At 39.7% G+C, this 13141-nt stretch overlaps 2 protein-coding genes and 1 long non-coding RNA gene across 4 annotated transcripts in view; 2 read left to right on the top strand and 1 right to left on the bottom strand.

Annotated features, from left to right (window-relative positions):
- ANKRD40 (ankyrin repeat domain 40) overlaps positions 1-3459 on the top strand; it is a 30941-nt gene extending 27482 nt beyond the window's left edge. For both annotated transcript variants that reach the window (XM_075579584.1, XM_075579583.1), the window contains exon 6: positions 2771-3459. In XM_075579584.1, the coding sequence (XP_075435699.1) occupies positions 2771-2908 (138 nt within the window). In that variant the 3' untranslated portion in view covers positions 2909-3459. The remainder of the gene's footprint in view (positions 1-2770) is intronic.
- LOC142472536 (uncharacterized) lies at positions 314-4154 on the bottom strand. The gene is made up of 3 exons (XR_012789755.1): positions 3933-4154; positions 2450-2647; positions 314-600 (listed from the first exon to the last, which is right to left on the bottom strand). It is a non-coding gene; the product is annotated as an uncharacterized LOC142472536 (long non-coding RNA).
- A 1426-nt stretch (positions 4155-5580) lies between these two features.
- On the top strand, positions 5581-11000 carry TOB1 (transducer of ERBB2, 1). The gene is made up of 2 exons (XM_075579578.1): positions 5581-5922; positions 7348-11000. The coding sequence occupies exon 2, from the start codon at positions 7453-7455 to the stop codon at positions 8410-8412; it is 960 nt and encodes a 319-aa protein (XP_075435693.1). The 5' UTR covers positions 5581-5922; positions 7348-7452; the 3' UTR covers positions 8413-11000.
- Positions 11001-13141: the final 2141 nt, after the last annotated feature.

Genomic DNA, 13141 nt, shown 5'->3' with positions numbered 1-13141 from the left:
ATGAGTTATTTAAATATACTTTTAAATGGCCTTTTACCTTTTTTAGCACAGGTGTCTTTCTATATGTTATTTGGAGGGAGGTTTGAGGTTATAAAGATATTAATTGAGACTCTACTAAAATATGTCTGTCTCACCTCTTTCTCTCCCTCGCCCCTCTCTAAAACCCATATTTCAGGGTCTGGATGGAATAAATTTCGCTTTTTCTGTATGACCTAATTAATATATTATTAAATTCCTTATTACCTATAATGGGGGTGAGACAGAAAAACCAGCGCAAACACAATAGTGAAGTACTTTCAAAAAAGTGTATAAAACATCAGGAATCCCTGATGAAGTGGTTTTCAGACCACGAAACCGGTTGGAACTACGAGGCGGAACGAGTGACTCTTGAATATACTTTGGGTGGCTTTTAGTCACTGCTTCTATTACCCATTGGGATTTCGAGCTACGTCATCTCGGCTTGACAGCCGTCCTCTGACGGCGTGTCGTGAAGCTGTATTGAGGAACTGCATAGCAGGCGGGAGTGCATCATCGGCTGCCCCTGCAGATTTTCCTTCTTTTCTCCTGACCTCACGGACCAGCTGATCGGAGGGCTACGAACTGGAAGGAGAATATTGGATTTAAGAACTAGCCGATTGACCTGTATCCTGACACCCACCCTGCTTACCCAGCTACCTAATCTGAGGGACTGAGTACCAGAGTGTTCCTTTTCTCCACGGCGAGCGGTGTTGGTAACTTCTGCCTGAGTGCATTACATGCCTGTAAACTTTTAACCTGATGTTCGCAGATATATATTCTTTTATGTTTTATACACTTTTTTGAAAGTACTTCACTATTGTGTTTGCGCTGTTTTTTCTGTCTCACTGCTATTTAGGGGTGCTGAGCCTCTACATACTTAACGGCTGCAGACGCCAAACTCAACATTCAGAGGTTGTTGATTATTTAATAATATATCACAGAGGTGTTTATGGGTTACGAGTACAATAGAGGTTAACTATAGTTGTGCACTTATATCTTTTTCTTTTAACTATAATGGGGCTCTATGGGTAGGCATTTTTACAGGGAATAATACATATTTTACATATTAGCACTAACGTCCATTATACTAATGCAAGAGCCCGTTACGGCTGAAAACAGCACTTAACACTACATTACTGAAGATACCGTTAGCACTTAATGAGGCGTTAACTTAATGCTTTGTGGATCTGGCCTAAAGCTTTGGCAGGGTGGTGAGAGTTTTTAGAGTAAATTACTTTTGATGAGCTTTCCACCAATATATAGAACAGGAACAGATTAAAAAATTATTTCAAAAAAAGTAAGTACTGTAGGAGATAGTGTGACAGGCGGAAAAATAAATTTTCCCAACATTTCACAGTTCAAAATGTAGAAACTAAACAAAAAAGGAGAATTTTCCTGGGCAGTACTTGGCAAGAGTTTTTATTGGTATTAAACATGGCCAGGTAGCTATAAGGCTGTAGGTGGAGATGCAAGGTGTGGCAAATGGACACTTGTGAATTATATGTAAAGATGGAAGAGAGTAGAACTCGTGAAAGCTTGTCATATAATATCAATTGTTAGTCCAAATAAAAAAAGTATTGCCTAATACTGAAGTACTCATTTACTCTGCAATATAAAGATGACAAATTGACAAAACTACTGCACACATTATAATGCAATCAAGTATTATTATACATTATCGAATCATAAGTACAGATGATTGGGCTCTATCAAGAGGGCTAAATACTGTAATATGTACAAACGCCTTCTATACCCATCATCCAATTATGTTAAGCAAGTGATCAGGAGGGATACTGTACTAGATGCAGTTTTTATAACCATGTTCAAAAAGCAGAAGAGCTATCAAAGAACAACTACATTCTACAAAGTAGTTTACAAAGTTACAATGTAACAAAATTACATTGAGTAGGACCCCATTTAATGTTTTTCTAAAAATATTTTCAGAAACATTTAGTATACCTTTAGCAAAAGATCCTTTCGACATCTGGAAGTGTGATGCTAGGTACGTCGTATACCTATCTACAAACGTCTTTTAAACTAAATTAAAAAGCACTGACTTGATGTTTAGAGCATAAATACTGTTGTAGTATTAAAACTTTTTACAATGAGATCCAACAAACTTTGCCACATTTTGGAACATGATTAGAATTTCTTTAACTTGGGCACTCACTATGTTTTTTTAGCCCATTTAAACAAACTGTTTTGGGGTATAGCACATTGATGATAAACTGTAGGAGAGAACATTACCTGTAGATTTAGCTAGCTAACGTTATTGCAACCCACAGTGCAGCGGGAACGAGAAAAGCAGCCATTGTTTCCCATTAGGCCGGCAACATTTTGGGGCAGAAAATTTCCTTGCGCCCCTCCCCCCCCCACATATACAGAGGCCTCACTCTCTTCCCCACTGATTGCCGGGGGAGAGCGTTCTTACCTTCTCTTTCATGCCACGCTACACTTCATTTGATGAAGCGATGTCGCATGGCAATATGTTGCCACGGCAACGTGATGTCATATGGCGCTGCGTTGTCATGGAAATGCGTTGTCATGGAGACGTGGCATCACAGCATCATTTGACGCCACAATGCTGCAGGAGGAGGCGGGTCACGGATTGCAGTAACGTTGGCTACATCTTTACGGAGAAAAGAATGAATACATACAGGGCTGATGTTTTGCTAAGGCATTTATTACAGGTTAAGAAAAAGTCATTCAATCTGTTTGTTTAATATGCATGTTTACTTTTTTTCTTTTGGAGGACAAAGATGTTGCAAGACTACAAGACTTCCAAGAATTGGAACTGGTTCTCAAGAACGACACCAGCCTGTTTAGGACTTCAGCAACATTGACCGACAGACCTTGTTTTAACAAGATAGCTTCACATCTAACATACTGATAACAATATAACATTGCAAAATTACATGCTCGTGGTTAAAAAATATTCAATCATGAGTGTTATTTTGAAAATATAAGTAAATATTTCACAATAAATAAGTAATTCACATTGCTTTAATTCTAATAATTCCAATAAGCACAAAACTTATAGAAAAAAAACAAAATGTTTTATTTTTACTAATTCAATAAAAAAATGTTTTAAAGATTTTCCCAGTAGCATGGGAAATTGGGCTCTTATTGAAATGTATCTAGCATCACAGGGATTATACATCAGGTACCCTACCTGTATTTAAGGCTAGCAAACCAGGTTCAAACAAATCACTTTATATACTTTCAAAATCTGGTGACCAACTTTAATAAGCATTTTTCTTCTTCAGCAGTACCATTTAACAAAATGACCTGTTTTATGAGGGTTGAGCTAGTTGTGTTATTCCCTATAGATCTCAATACAGTTCCATCAAGCGATAAAATATAGAAATGCAGCAATGTTCAAGTCAGATTTTATGTAATTTAGTTACTTATTATTTACAAATAAAGTGCTACAATATTGTTGCAGTTTGTGGTGAGTTAATCTTATATAAAAATGAATAATAACATGAGTACACACTGATACAATAAATAAGGGTTTTCCGGCTAACGTACACTTATAGTATAGTGTGGAGCCTTTGCCACACCTGGGAGAGGGGGGAAGGAGGAGTTAATATGTTTACTGAAATACAGTACATTCGCCAAATTGGGCAGTAACAGCGCTGTTCTCCCTGTGACATTTTCAGGGTACTGCAGCCTATTCTCGCACCAGCAGCACATGCAAACCTCACCTTACTGTGAGCCTCCAGAATTAGAGAGATTCTCAGGAAACCAATCGTCACAAAGGCAACATCTTACACATCGTTAGTCTGATACTAAACATTTAGTACAAATTACAACATTTGCACAACACACTGAGTGCAATATTGGGACACATTTGACACTATTGTTTCAGACACAACTGTTTAAATTGTTTCTCAAAAACTGGAAAATTATACCTGATCTGCAGTCACTACAACCTCTTCAGACAAACAGGACCGAGAAAAAGAACTTCAATATCTCGGTGTTGTGCTCTTTGAACTAAACTTGTACATAAATATGTTTGTTTTTCTTAGTTGTACAAAACACATATAAGGATAAATGTACGAGGGCGACTTTGGAGCAAATTTGATGCAAGAGCATTATTTTTTATTTTGAGCCTCTTCGTATCTTTGCTTTATTTGCCATTTGTCAGCTGGTGATGTGAGGATTATCACAGAGGAGCTTGGTCCGAGCGCCGGTTGCTTGCACCCTCTCTCTCCCCCCCCCCTTCTCCCCCCACCTCGCTCACCACCCCCACCCCTTTCCCCTCGCCCACCCCACTCTCCCCCCTCCCCGTCTCACCTTTCCTCTCTTGCCTCCTCATCTCTCTACTCCCCTCTCCACCCGTCCTCCCCCGTCTCTCTCTCCCCCCACCTCTCCCCTCTCCCATCCCTCGCTCACCCCCCATCCGTCTCTCCCCCACTCCTCTCTCACCCCCCACCCCTCTTTCCCCCCACCCCTCTCTCCCCCCACCCCTCTCTCTCCCACCCCTGTCTCTCTCCGCTTCCCTCCGTCTCTGTTGCCCCCTCATCTCTCTTCCCCTCTCCACACCGTCTCTCCCCCCCACCCCTCTCCCCCGTCTCTCTCTCCCTCCAACTCTCCCCCCCCACCCCTCTCCCATCTCCTTCCCTCCGTCTCTCTTCACCCCTAATCTCTCTCCCCCTCCTCTCTATTCCCCTCTCCCCGTCTCTCTTCCCCCCCAACCTTCTCTCATCCCCTCTAACTCCCATGCCTCTAACCCCCCACCCCTCTATTCCACCTCCCCCATCTCTCTTCCCCCCACCCCTCTATTCCACCTCCCCCTCTCTCTTCCCCCAAACCCAACCTTCTCACCCCCTCCCACCCCTCTCTACCTCTCTCTCCCCCTCCCCTCTCTCACCCCTCTCTTTTTTCTTCTTTTTCTTTTCCCCTTTCCCAGTCCTTTAAGTTAATTTTTTTTATTAGTTACTTTATACGCTGTCACAACAGTGATGTCATTATTGTCTTCCCACTAAATGTGATATATATATATATATATATGATACAAATGTATGTAATTAAAAAGTACAATGTTATCCTTTTTATGTTCTGTATCCCATTCCCCACTTTTCTTAACGAAAACTCAAATAAAAAACAAGTTTACAAAAAAAAAAAAAAAATACATTAAGATACTTCTAGGTATCAATGACCCAGCTGGGATCCTGTACCCACATCACTGGGGTTAGTTTAGTTTGGGTCTAGGAGCCATTGGCCCTCTGAAAGATTAAATCCTGTAAACCTATCAGCTCCTGCCATGTCCTGACGTCACTAAGTACTGGGAAGCGCCTATAAATAAACCTTCATTTAACACATTGAGTGACAACTCTAGAAACCAATGAGCTGTGAGAAATAAACCCACATCTAATAACACGCGCGGTCATTGGAGGCTTTAATCAACCAATAGCAGATCGTTTCCCCAGTCAGCTGCCGTGATCACGAGAACGTCAGCGTCCTTGTCCACTGACTGACATCAAGCCTCGACCAATCGGAGAGCGGCTGAAGCTGCGCAGTGAGTTGCATTGATTGACGGAAACATTTCCCCGCCTCCTGCTCGCAGAGAGCTTCCCAGTCACCTGCAGCACGCACGGTGACGTCAGCACCCTTGTCGTCGTAAACTCCCACTCCCCTTTCTTCATCACTGACTGACATTATATGTTGACCAATCGGAAAGCAGTTGGAGCCTCGGAGCGGTCTGCGATTGGCAGAAAGGAACATATCTCCCCGCCTCCTCACTCGCAGAATGGCGGAGGCTGGGTATAAATAATCTTCCACTGACAGGGGACGGGTCGTAGTAAGTGTCCATTAAACCCACGAGAAGCCAGCCCAGCGGGTACACGCCGCGGCGCTGCGTGGGGAGTCCGCTCCGGAGTGATTGTGCTGAGGGCGATAGTGAGTGTTATTACTATAATAAGCAGTGTAATTAGTGTGAGGGGTTGACGTGGATATGTTTGTTTTACCAGTAATTTATATTATTGTGTGTTACACGCAATGGTACCGCGCGCGTGTGCCATTACACGCAATGGTACCGCGCGCGTGTGCCATTACACGCAATGGTACCGCGCGCGTGTGCCATTACACGCAATGGTACCGCGCGCGTGTGCCATTACACGCAATGGTACCGCGCGCGTGTGCCATTACACGCAATGGTACCGCGCGCGTGTGCCATTACACGCAATGGTACCGCGCGCGTGTGCCATTACACGCAATGGTACCGCGCGCGTGTGCCATTACACGCAATGGTACCGCGCGCGTGTGCCATTACACGCAATGGTACCGCGCGCGTGTGCCATTACACGCAATGGTACCGCGCGCGTGTGCCATTACACGCAATGGTACCGCGCGCGTGTGCCATTACACGCAATGGTACCGCGCGCGTGTGCCATTACACGCAATGGTACCGCGCGCGTGTGCCATTAGACGCAATGGTACCGCGCGCGTGTGCCATTAGACGCAATGGTACCGCGCGCGTGTGCCATTAGACGCAATGGTACCGCGCGCGTGTGCCATTAGACGCAACGGTACCGTTCAACTTGGGGTCCAATGTGTAAGCGCGTGCGTGCAATTACACATTGGACCCCAAGCTGATTATATTTTTATTTGGCCTTTTATTTGTTGTTGACTTTCTCTCCTCATGAAACCCACATTAGATAAGTCGGAATATATTTGAGCCACTGACATTAGACTGGCCTAACTTCTTGTTTTTCTGCCATTAAATGTGCAGTGCTGGCTTATTTCCAATCCTCTTCCCCCCCCTCCCCCCCCACCCACACAGACATGATTGTGAAAGTGTAAATCCCAGGATGGAATATACTAGTGTTCCTTACAGACAATATATATAACTTGTGCCTGGCATGTTTTATTCAATGTCTTTGGTTGTCCCTTGATCTTGTCTACCCCACCCTTGCTGATCTGGCAAATGTTTAAAGGTCGTCTTATACAGATTCGGATTGTGTTTTGTTATGGGGGAGGGGAGTATGTTGATTTGGTAGAAAGAGGGTTGGTAAAGTTTGATATTTTTTTTTTAACTTTAGATCAATACATTTCAAGCTCTCTAATGTGCTTGGGTGTTGCTCAAATTTTGAGTCTAGTTCTAAACTGGGTTTTTGTTTAGTAACCATGTTAATGGGTTAAATACCTCATTTTATAAATGTATCTGTTAGAATGCTAAAACAAAATGCACCATATGAATATAATTGGCTAAATTGCTGATGTGTTCAATATTGGCTTGAGTTTACTACAATAAGCTTTGGAAGGTTTAAGATGCATAGTTGCAAACAAAACTTTACTGTCTAACTGTACTGTTATGTTTTACAGAAACAATAAGGGTGACTGACTCTTGAATGAAATTAAATTCCCTGTATTGGATTGGTACTGCTTTTGGATTTTTTACGACCAGTTCATTACCTTGGTGTTGCAGCAATGCAGCTTGAGATCCAAGTAGCACTCAATTTTATTATTTCATATCTGTACAATAAACTTCCCAGGCGGCGTGTCAACATCTTTGGTGAAGAACTAGAAAGACTTTTGAAGAAAAAGTATGAAGGCCACTGGTATCCTGACAGGCCTTACAAAGGATCAGGATTTAGATGTATACATGTAGGGGAAAAGGTGGAGCCTGTAATAGAACAGGCAGCAAATGAGAGTGGTTTGGATATTGAAGACATACGTAGAAACCTTCCTCAGGACCTTAATGTATGGATTGATCCAAATGAAGTCTCATATCAGATAGGTGAAAAAGGACAGGTAAAGGTACTTTATGTTGATGACAACAACGAAAATGGAACAGAACTGGATAAGGAAATCAAGAACAGTTTTAATCCTGAGGCTCAAGTATTTATGCCAATTACTGACCAATCCTCATCCGTGTCCAGCTCTCCATCGCCTCCTTTTGGTGACTCCACTACTGTAAGCCCAACATTTATGCCCCGAACCAATCACCCCTTAACCTTCACAACAGCCACTTTTGCTGCCACAAAGTTTGGCTCTACTAAAATGAAGAATAGTCGTAATAAGGTTGCACGGTGCTCCCCCACACAGTTTGGTTTGAATGTCAATAACTTGTTAAAGCAAAGTGCAATGTCTTCCTCCATGCACTCTCTATATGGACTTGGCCTTACAAATCTACAGCAGAAGACCTCTGCTCTTTCTCCGAATGCACAGGAGTTTATCTTCCCGAGCACTCAAGATCAGGGAAGAGCCAGCATAAGATCCCCTAGTGATGACACTCTGAGCCTTGTGCCACTACAATACAGCAATGCCTTTGATATGTTTGCAGCATATGGTGGTCTTAATGAGAAGTCGCTGATGGATGGTTTAAATTATAGCTTGAGTAACGTGCAGTATTCTAACCAGCAATTCCAGCCGGTTATGGCAAACTAGTAAGAGAGGTAACAGTGCTTGCCTACCCAAAGTATTTTACAAGCTGAATGCATGAACCCAAGGTGATATTTTTATTCCCTGAGATTTATTTCCTTGGCTTGTAGCTTGCATACATTCAAGGTTGGTTGCATAAGCACATGCTATTTTATTTGTTTTGGCAACGAAATGTAAAACTATCTTTTCACTAAATGTTAAGAAATATTGCCTCTTACAGTATATAGAATTAACAGCTTTTTTATTATTTATTAGGTATTAAGTTTTTGTTTTTTTCATGAATTGTATAACTCCATACAATATTTGGGAAATATTAGTGTATGAGATTGCTTTTCTAGATTTTTACCCTAATCTGTGACGGAAGCGACTTAATGTAGATTTTTGTTTTTTACTGAAATTGTAAAAATAATTTAGGACACCAGTTAAAAAATAAAGTTTAACAGCATATTCCTCACTGGAAACATAATATGGGGATATCTGTATTTTCAGAGTTGTATTTTCTGTTACAAATTAAGATTTTTGCTATATAAAATGGAGATGTAATTGTAATTTTGTATCTAAATTGTGCAATACTTGATAAATTGTTAAAGTATATTACGTCAGTCTTACATGTTAAGAACTGATATAGTTTATATTTAGTTTGTATTAAAATTATTTTAAATGAACTTAATTTGATGGATGAATGTACTCCTTATTTCCTTACTGACCCAAGCATTGTTGTGTTGGTATTGTATTGGCAATGATCTAGAGCTGGGAAAGCTAGGCTGGGTACTTCAGAATATGCTGTAGTCATTCAGAGTGGTTTAAGTGCAAGATACTTTCCACAAAACATGTTTTTATATCATTGTATTTTTAGTAATGCAGCCTTGTTTTGCAAACGTATGAAATTGAGAATTCTTTTCACTATATTAAACTTTTTTTTTTTTTTTTGCACAAATGAGGTTCTATTTATGTTTAGCTATTTGATTTATGCAGGAATGGTCCAGGTAAAACAATGAAAGTTGCTGGTTTTGTGTTCCGAATGAATTTGAAACCATTCAGAGGCCACAGAACAATGAATCAGCACTGTCCCTGTAAGGGATTAATAGCATAGAAAGTAGACTGAATAAAACTGCTGATTTACTTTTTATAAAATGAAAGTTTAAGGATCATTTTGCTAGAGAATTTAAACTGAAAAATAACACAAACATTAGTGAACGCTGATAACAATTTGGATATTGTAGGTTTAAATTACTGTGGTTGAAAAATGAAACGTCTTGGAACATTGAAAGCAATCTCTTCTGTGCTCTTGTAGCTGAACAGTTTGCAATTCAACAATATGTATGATGCGTTTAGTGCACTTGGAAAGTTGGCGGTAAAGTTTTACTTTAACATTCTAGTTTCTGTACTGGCAAATGTGTATCTGGCACTGTGAGCTTGCATCTTAAATGAGATGAAATTACAATTTATTGTGTAGTCATTCAAGCATGTGCTGTACAAGACCAGTATTCAACAAAGTACTATCATGGAGCAAGGACCACACGATCTAAAAATATAGGCTGGCAGCTGCACATAAATGTTATCTATAAACCACAAGGAGATAAGTGATAACCTGCAAATATAGAGATTGTATGTTCTGAAATTGAAAGATGAGGGACACATTATTCTTGCACGCAAACATTTTTTAGTTTAGCAGTATATCCTCAGGCAGCCTGCATGATTTGGAAAAAACACTGTTAAAATAATGTGCACTTCTAGGCACGCACTCGCACGTATTCACATATGTATTTATATATACTATACACGTATGTATTTACGCACGCAATGTTCTTATTTTGCACAGATCGCTAGGATAGCACAATTATATCTGACATGACTAGCCCTCATTAAGACTGGTCACAAACTACAGTATTTAAAATATAGTAACCTATGTTGCATAACCCAATATACTTGTAATTCATATAAGTCTATCCCTGTTGCACGCTCAAATGTGGTAGCTTTAATGTGATTAAACAAACACAATGGGTACAGTTATGGGATTATTCCTCTATCTTCTGCATTCCTCATTTTATGGTGGAGGTTAGTGTCCCAGAGGGTTTTATTTTACCACTTTGTTTGGGGAATGAAAATGAAACTTGCTTTTACATTCCATCAGCTGCTTGATTACTGCCGACATATTATCTTCAGGTAATGCTACAGTGGCACAAATGAATCGTGGCCTCTCTGCTCCCGCTATCGTCCTATTGTGTAGGCAGTGACGTGCAGTTTTTCACACAAACACACTTGTAAGTAAAAATAATGTAAATGTATGTTGTAGCTGGAAAATGTTTAACTATAACAAATGTAAAGTCTTTAAATGTATCTCATAACGTTAATACGCTTGTGGCACTTCTATTTAACTGTTTTCTGATCTGACCCCCTTTGGAAAACTTGTTGAAGAGCCCTGATAGGCTCTGCACATTAAATAAACCACTAGGTTTTGATAGGTCCGTTTTTATTTAAAAAAAAAATTTTTTTTTGGTATAGTGAATAAAATCCACATGTTATCCCCAATTGTTCCAGTCTTCAAGCATATGCATGTTTGAGATCTATTAAACTTCTACCATTGTGAATCATCTACTGGCTTTATCTCTGCACTTTCAATAGTTTAACCTGCCTCATACAGAGATTAAATGCCGGTTTTAGAAGTTTTTCAATACGGTACTATTAAAAGGGTTGCCATGTTAAATACACTTATTGGATGATGCCTGCACCATCTTTTAACACACTTTGCCTATGAAACTGAAGCATAAGAAAATAATTGTTGCCTTTCACTTGGAAAGTTGGAAGTAACATGTTTTACTTTAAAATTCTGATCACAAAGTATTGGCCTCCCTCTCGCTTTGTATTGCTGTTGCAGTATTTTGTTGTTTTTTTTAAATGTCTTTTTTGTTTCATATATTTAGCACAAACGTGTTCTTGCCAGTTAATTGCAAAAGGCTAACACTGCCAATTGCAAGAGTGCTGTCCCACAGAAGATTGAGCAAATGAGTAACTTGTAGTAATCTAAAATGTTGCAACTGATGCCCCAGTTTACATACAATGGCTAATTTGGGAATAGGTGTTAACCTTTGCTCTCCTGCAGTGATGATGAAATTGGTTTTAATAATCAATTTAAATGCCGTAAAAAACAAATTCAGGTTGCAATGTCTAAAACTTATGATGCCATTTTAAAATATTTGTATGGTGACTTCTTTTTTTTGTTTTCATTAAAATATCAGTTTTTTTTATATAATATAACAAGGCGCCATAAATGTCCTTTTATGAAGAACTCTATGTTGATAAAGAGACTAAAGGCCTTTTTCACCATTGGAAAAGCTAAGATGGTAAACCCAAGGGAGGAATGTTTTTACATGGTTTTCTTTCAACTGTAACAATTGATGAAAAAGACAATTTAAGATAGCACATTACAGTTCCATCTTTACAAGGGCTGAGGTGAGCAAAAAGGGTACGCCAATTTTGATAAATATCCTTCAAATGTCATTTTTGGTTCATTGCTGCAAAATGCACATGAGCTAAATCCATTTTAGCACGTGGCTTGAAATCTGCATGGTAAATGTACAGAACGAAATGTGCACATGTTTTGTTAACATGAACTCCTCTGTTTAAAAAATATTTTAATTAGACTAATATTAAAGCTGCAGTTCCCCATGTTTCTCAAGAAAAGCTGCAGCTGAAAATAACAGTTCAGCTCTGAACGGAGGCTGCGGTTTTAAATTTGGTAAAGTTCATAAGCAAAGGTGTTTGTTACTTTTGTTTTCTTCATTTACTAACTTTTACTCTAACAGTGCGAATGTTCTACCTTCATGGAACACTTGAGAAACTCAACCATACTATAAACCTAGTGCCAAGAGTTTGGCATTTACAATGCAATTCACATATTAACACTTGGTATATGGGTGTTGTTTCTCTTCATAGGCTGTCTGCCCATATAGAAATAGTGATTTATTCATTTAATGTCAGTGTGCTGCCAAATGTAACAAATTTGTGAATAAAGTTTCTTACTTTTGGCATCTTTACTTCTATGCTCAAAGGATTGATACTAAATGGCCTTATCATGGATAAAAATGTACTACAATGCTAAGTAAATTGCATTTATTCTGATCATGTGGCTGCAAATCTAGGCAGGGGGCTAGCTTCACTGTCTTCAAATTACCAATAGTATCGCCCAAGAAACACTATTAGACATGGGAGGGGGTTGTAACCACCTTCATCAGGTATAGTGTGAATGAGCTGCCTTTAAGCTGTATTAATATTGGTGGCAGACTATAGTGCATTTCCTAACTGAACAGAAGTCCCTTTTTAATTCTGTGACTACATAAAGAAAGGGCATTTAATAGCTAACACTGTCATCTAAATTGATCAATCTGATCAGATGGTTTCTAGTAAGCATCAAGATGTCAGTGCTGTTAGAAGTAATACAAAGTGATTGATGATGCAATAGTGTTTTAGGAAACACAGGAACAGGATTGCAATGAGCAAACCTGCTTGATCGTACCTGGCACAAAATGACTGCTACGGTAGTATTAAAGGGGTCAAAATCTGATTTCGCCTATTCATTGAAATACGAGAGTGCTTGTGTTAATCTCACATCAGCTTTCTCTTTCCGGGCTCTAAGGATTTGCTGTGGAATTGATTCTCATAGGAATAGTTAAGTGGCTTCTCTGCCCAGGTAGAGCTGCTTCACAGCATATTTAATAGGTGCATAGGTGAGTTC

The sequence above is a fragment of the Ascaphus truei genome, chromosome 22, assembly GCF_040206685.1.
Source record: "Ascaphus truei isolate aAscTru1 chromosome 22, aAscTru1.hap1, whole genome shotgun sequence".
In the NCBI taxonomy this organism is placed as follows: domain Eukaryota; kingdom Metazoa; phylum Chordata; class Amphibia; order Anura; family Ascaphidae; genus Ascaphus; species Ascaphus truei.
Note: the sequence above shows the minus strand (reverse complement) of the source record. Positions and strands in the feature narration are given on the sequence as shown.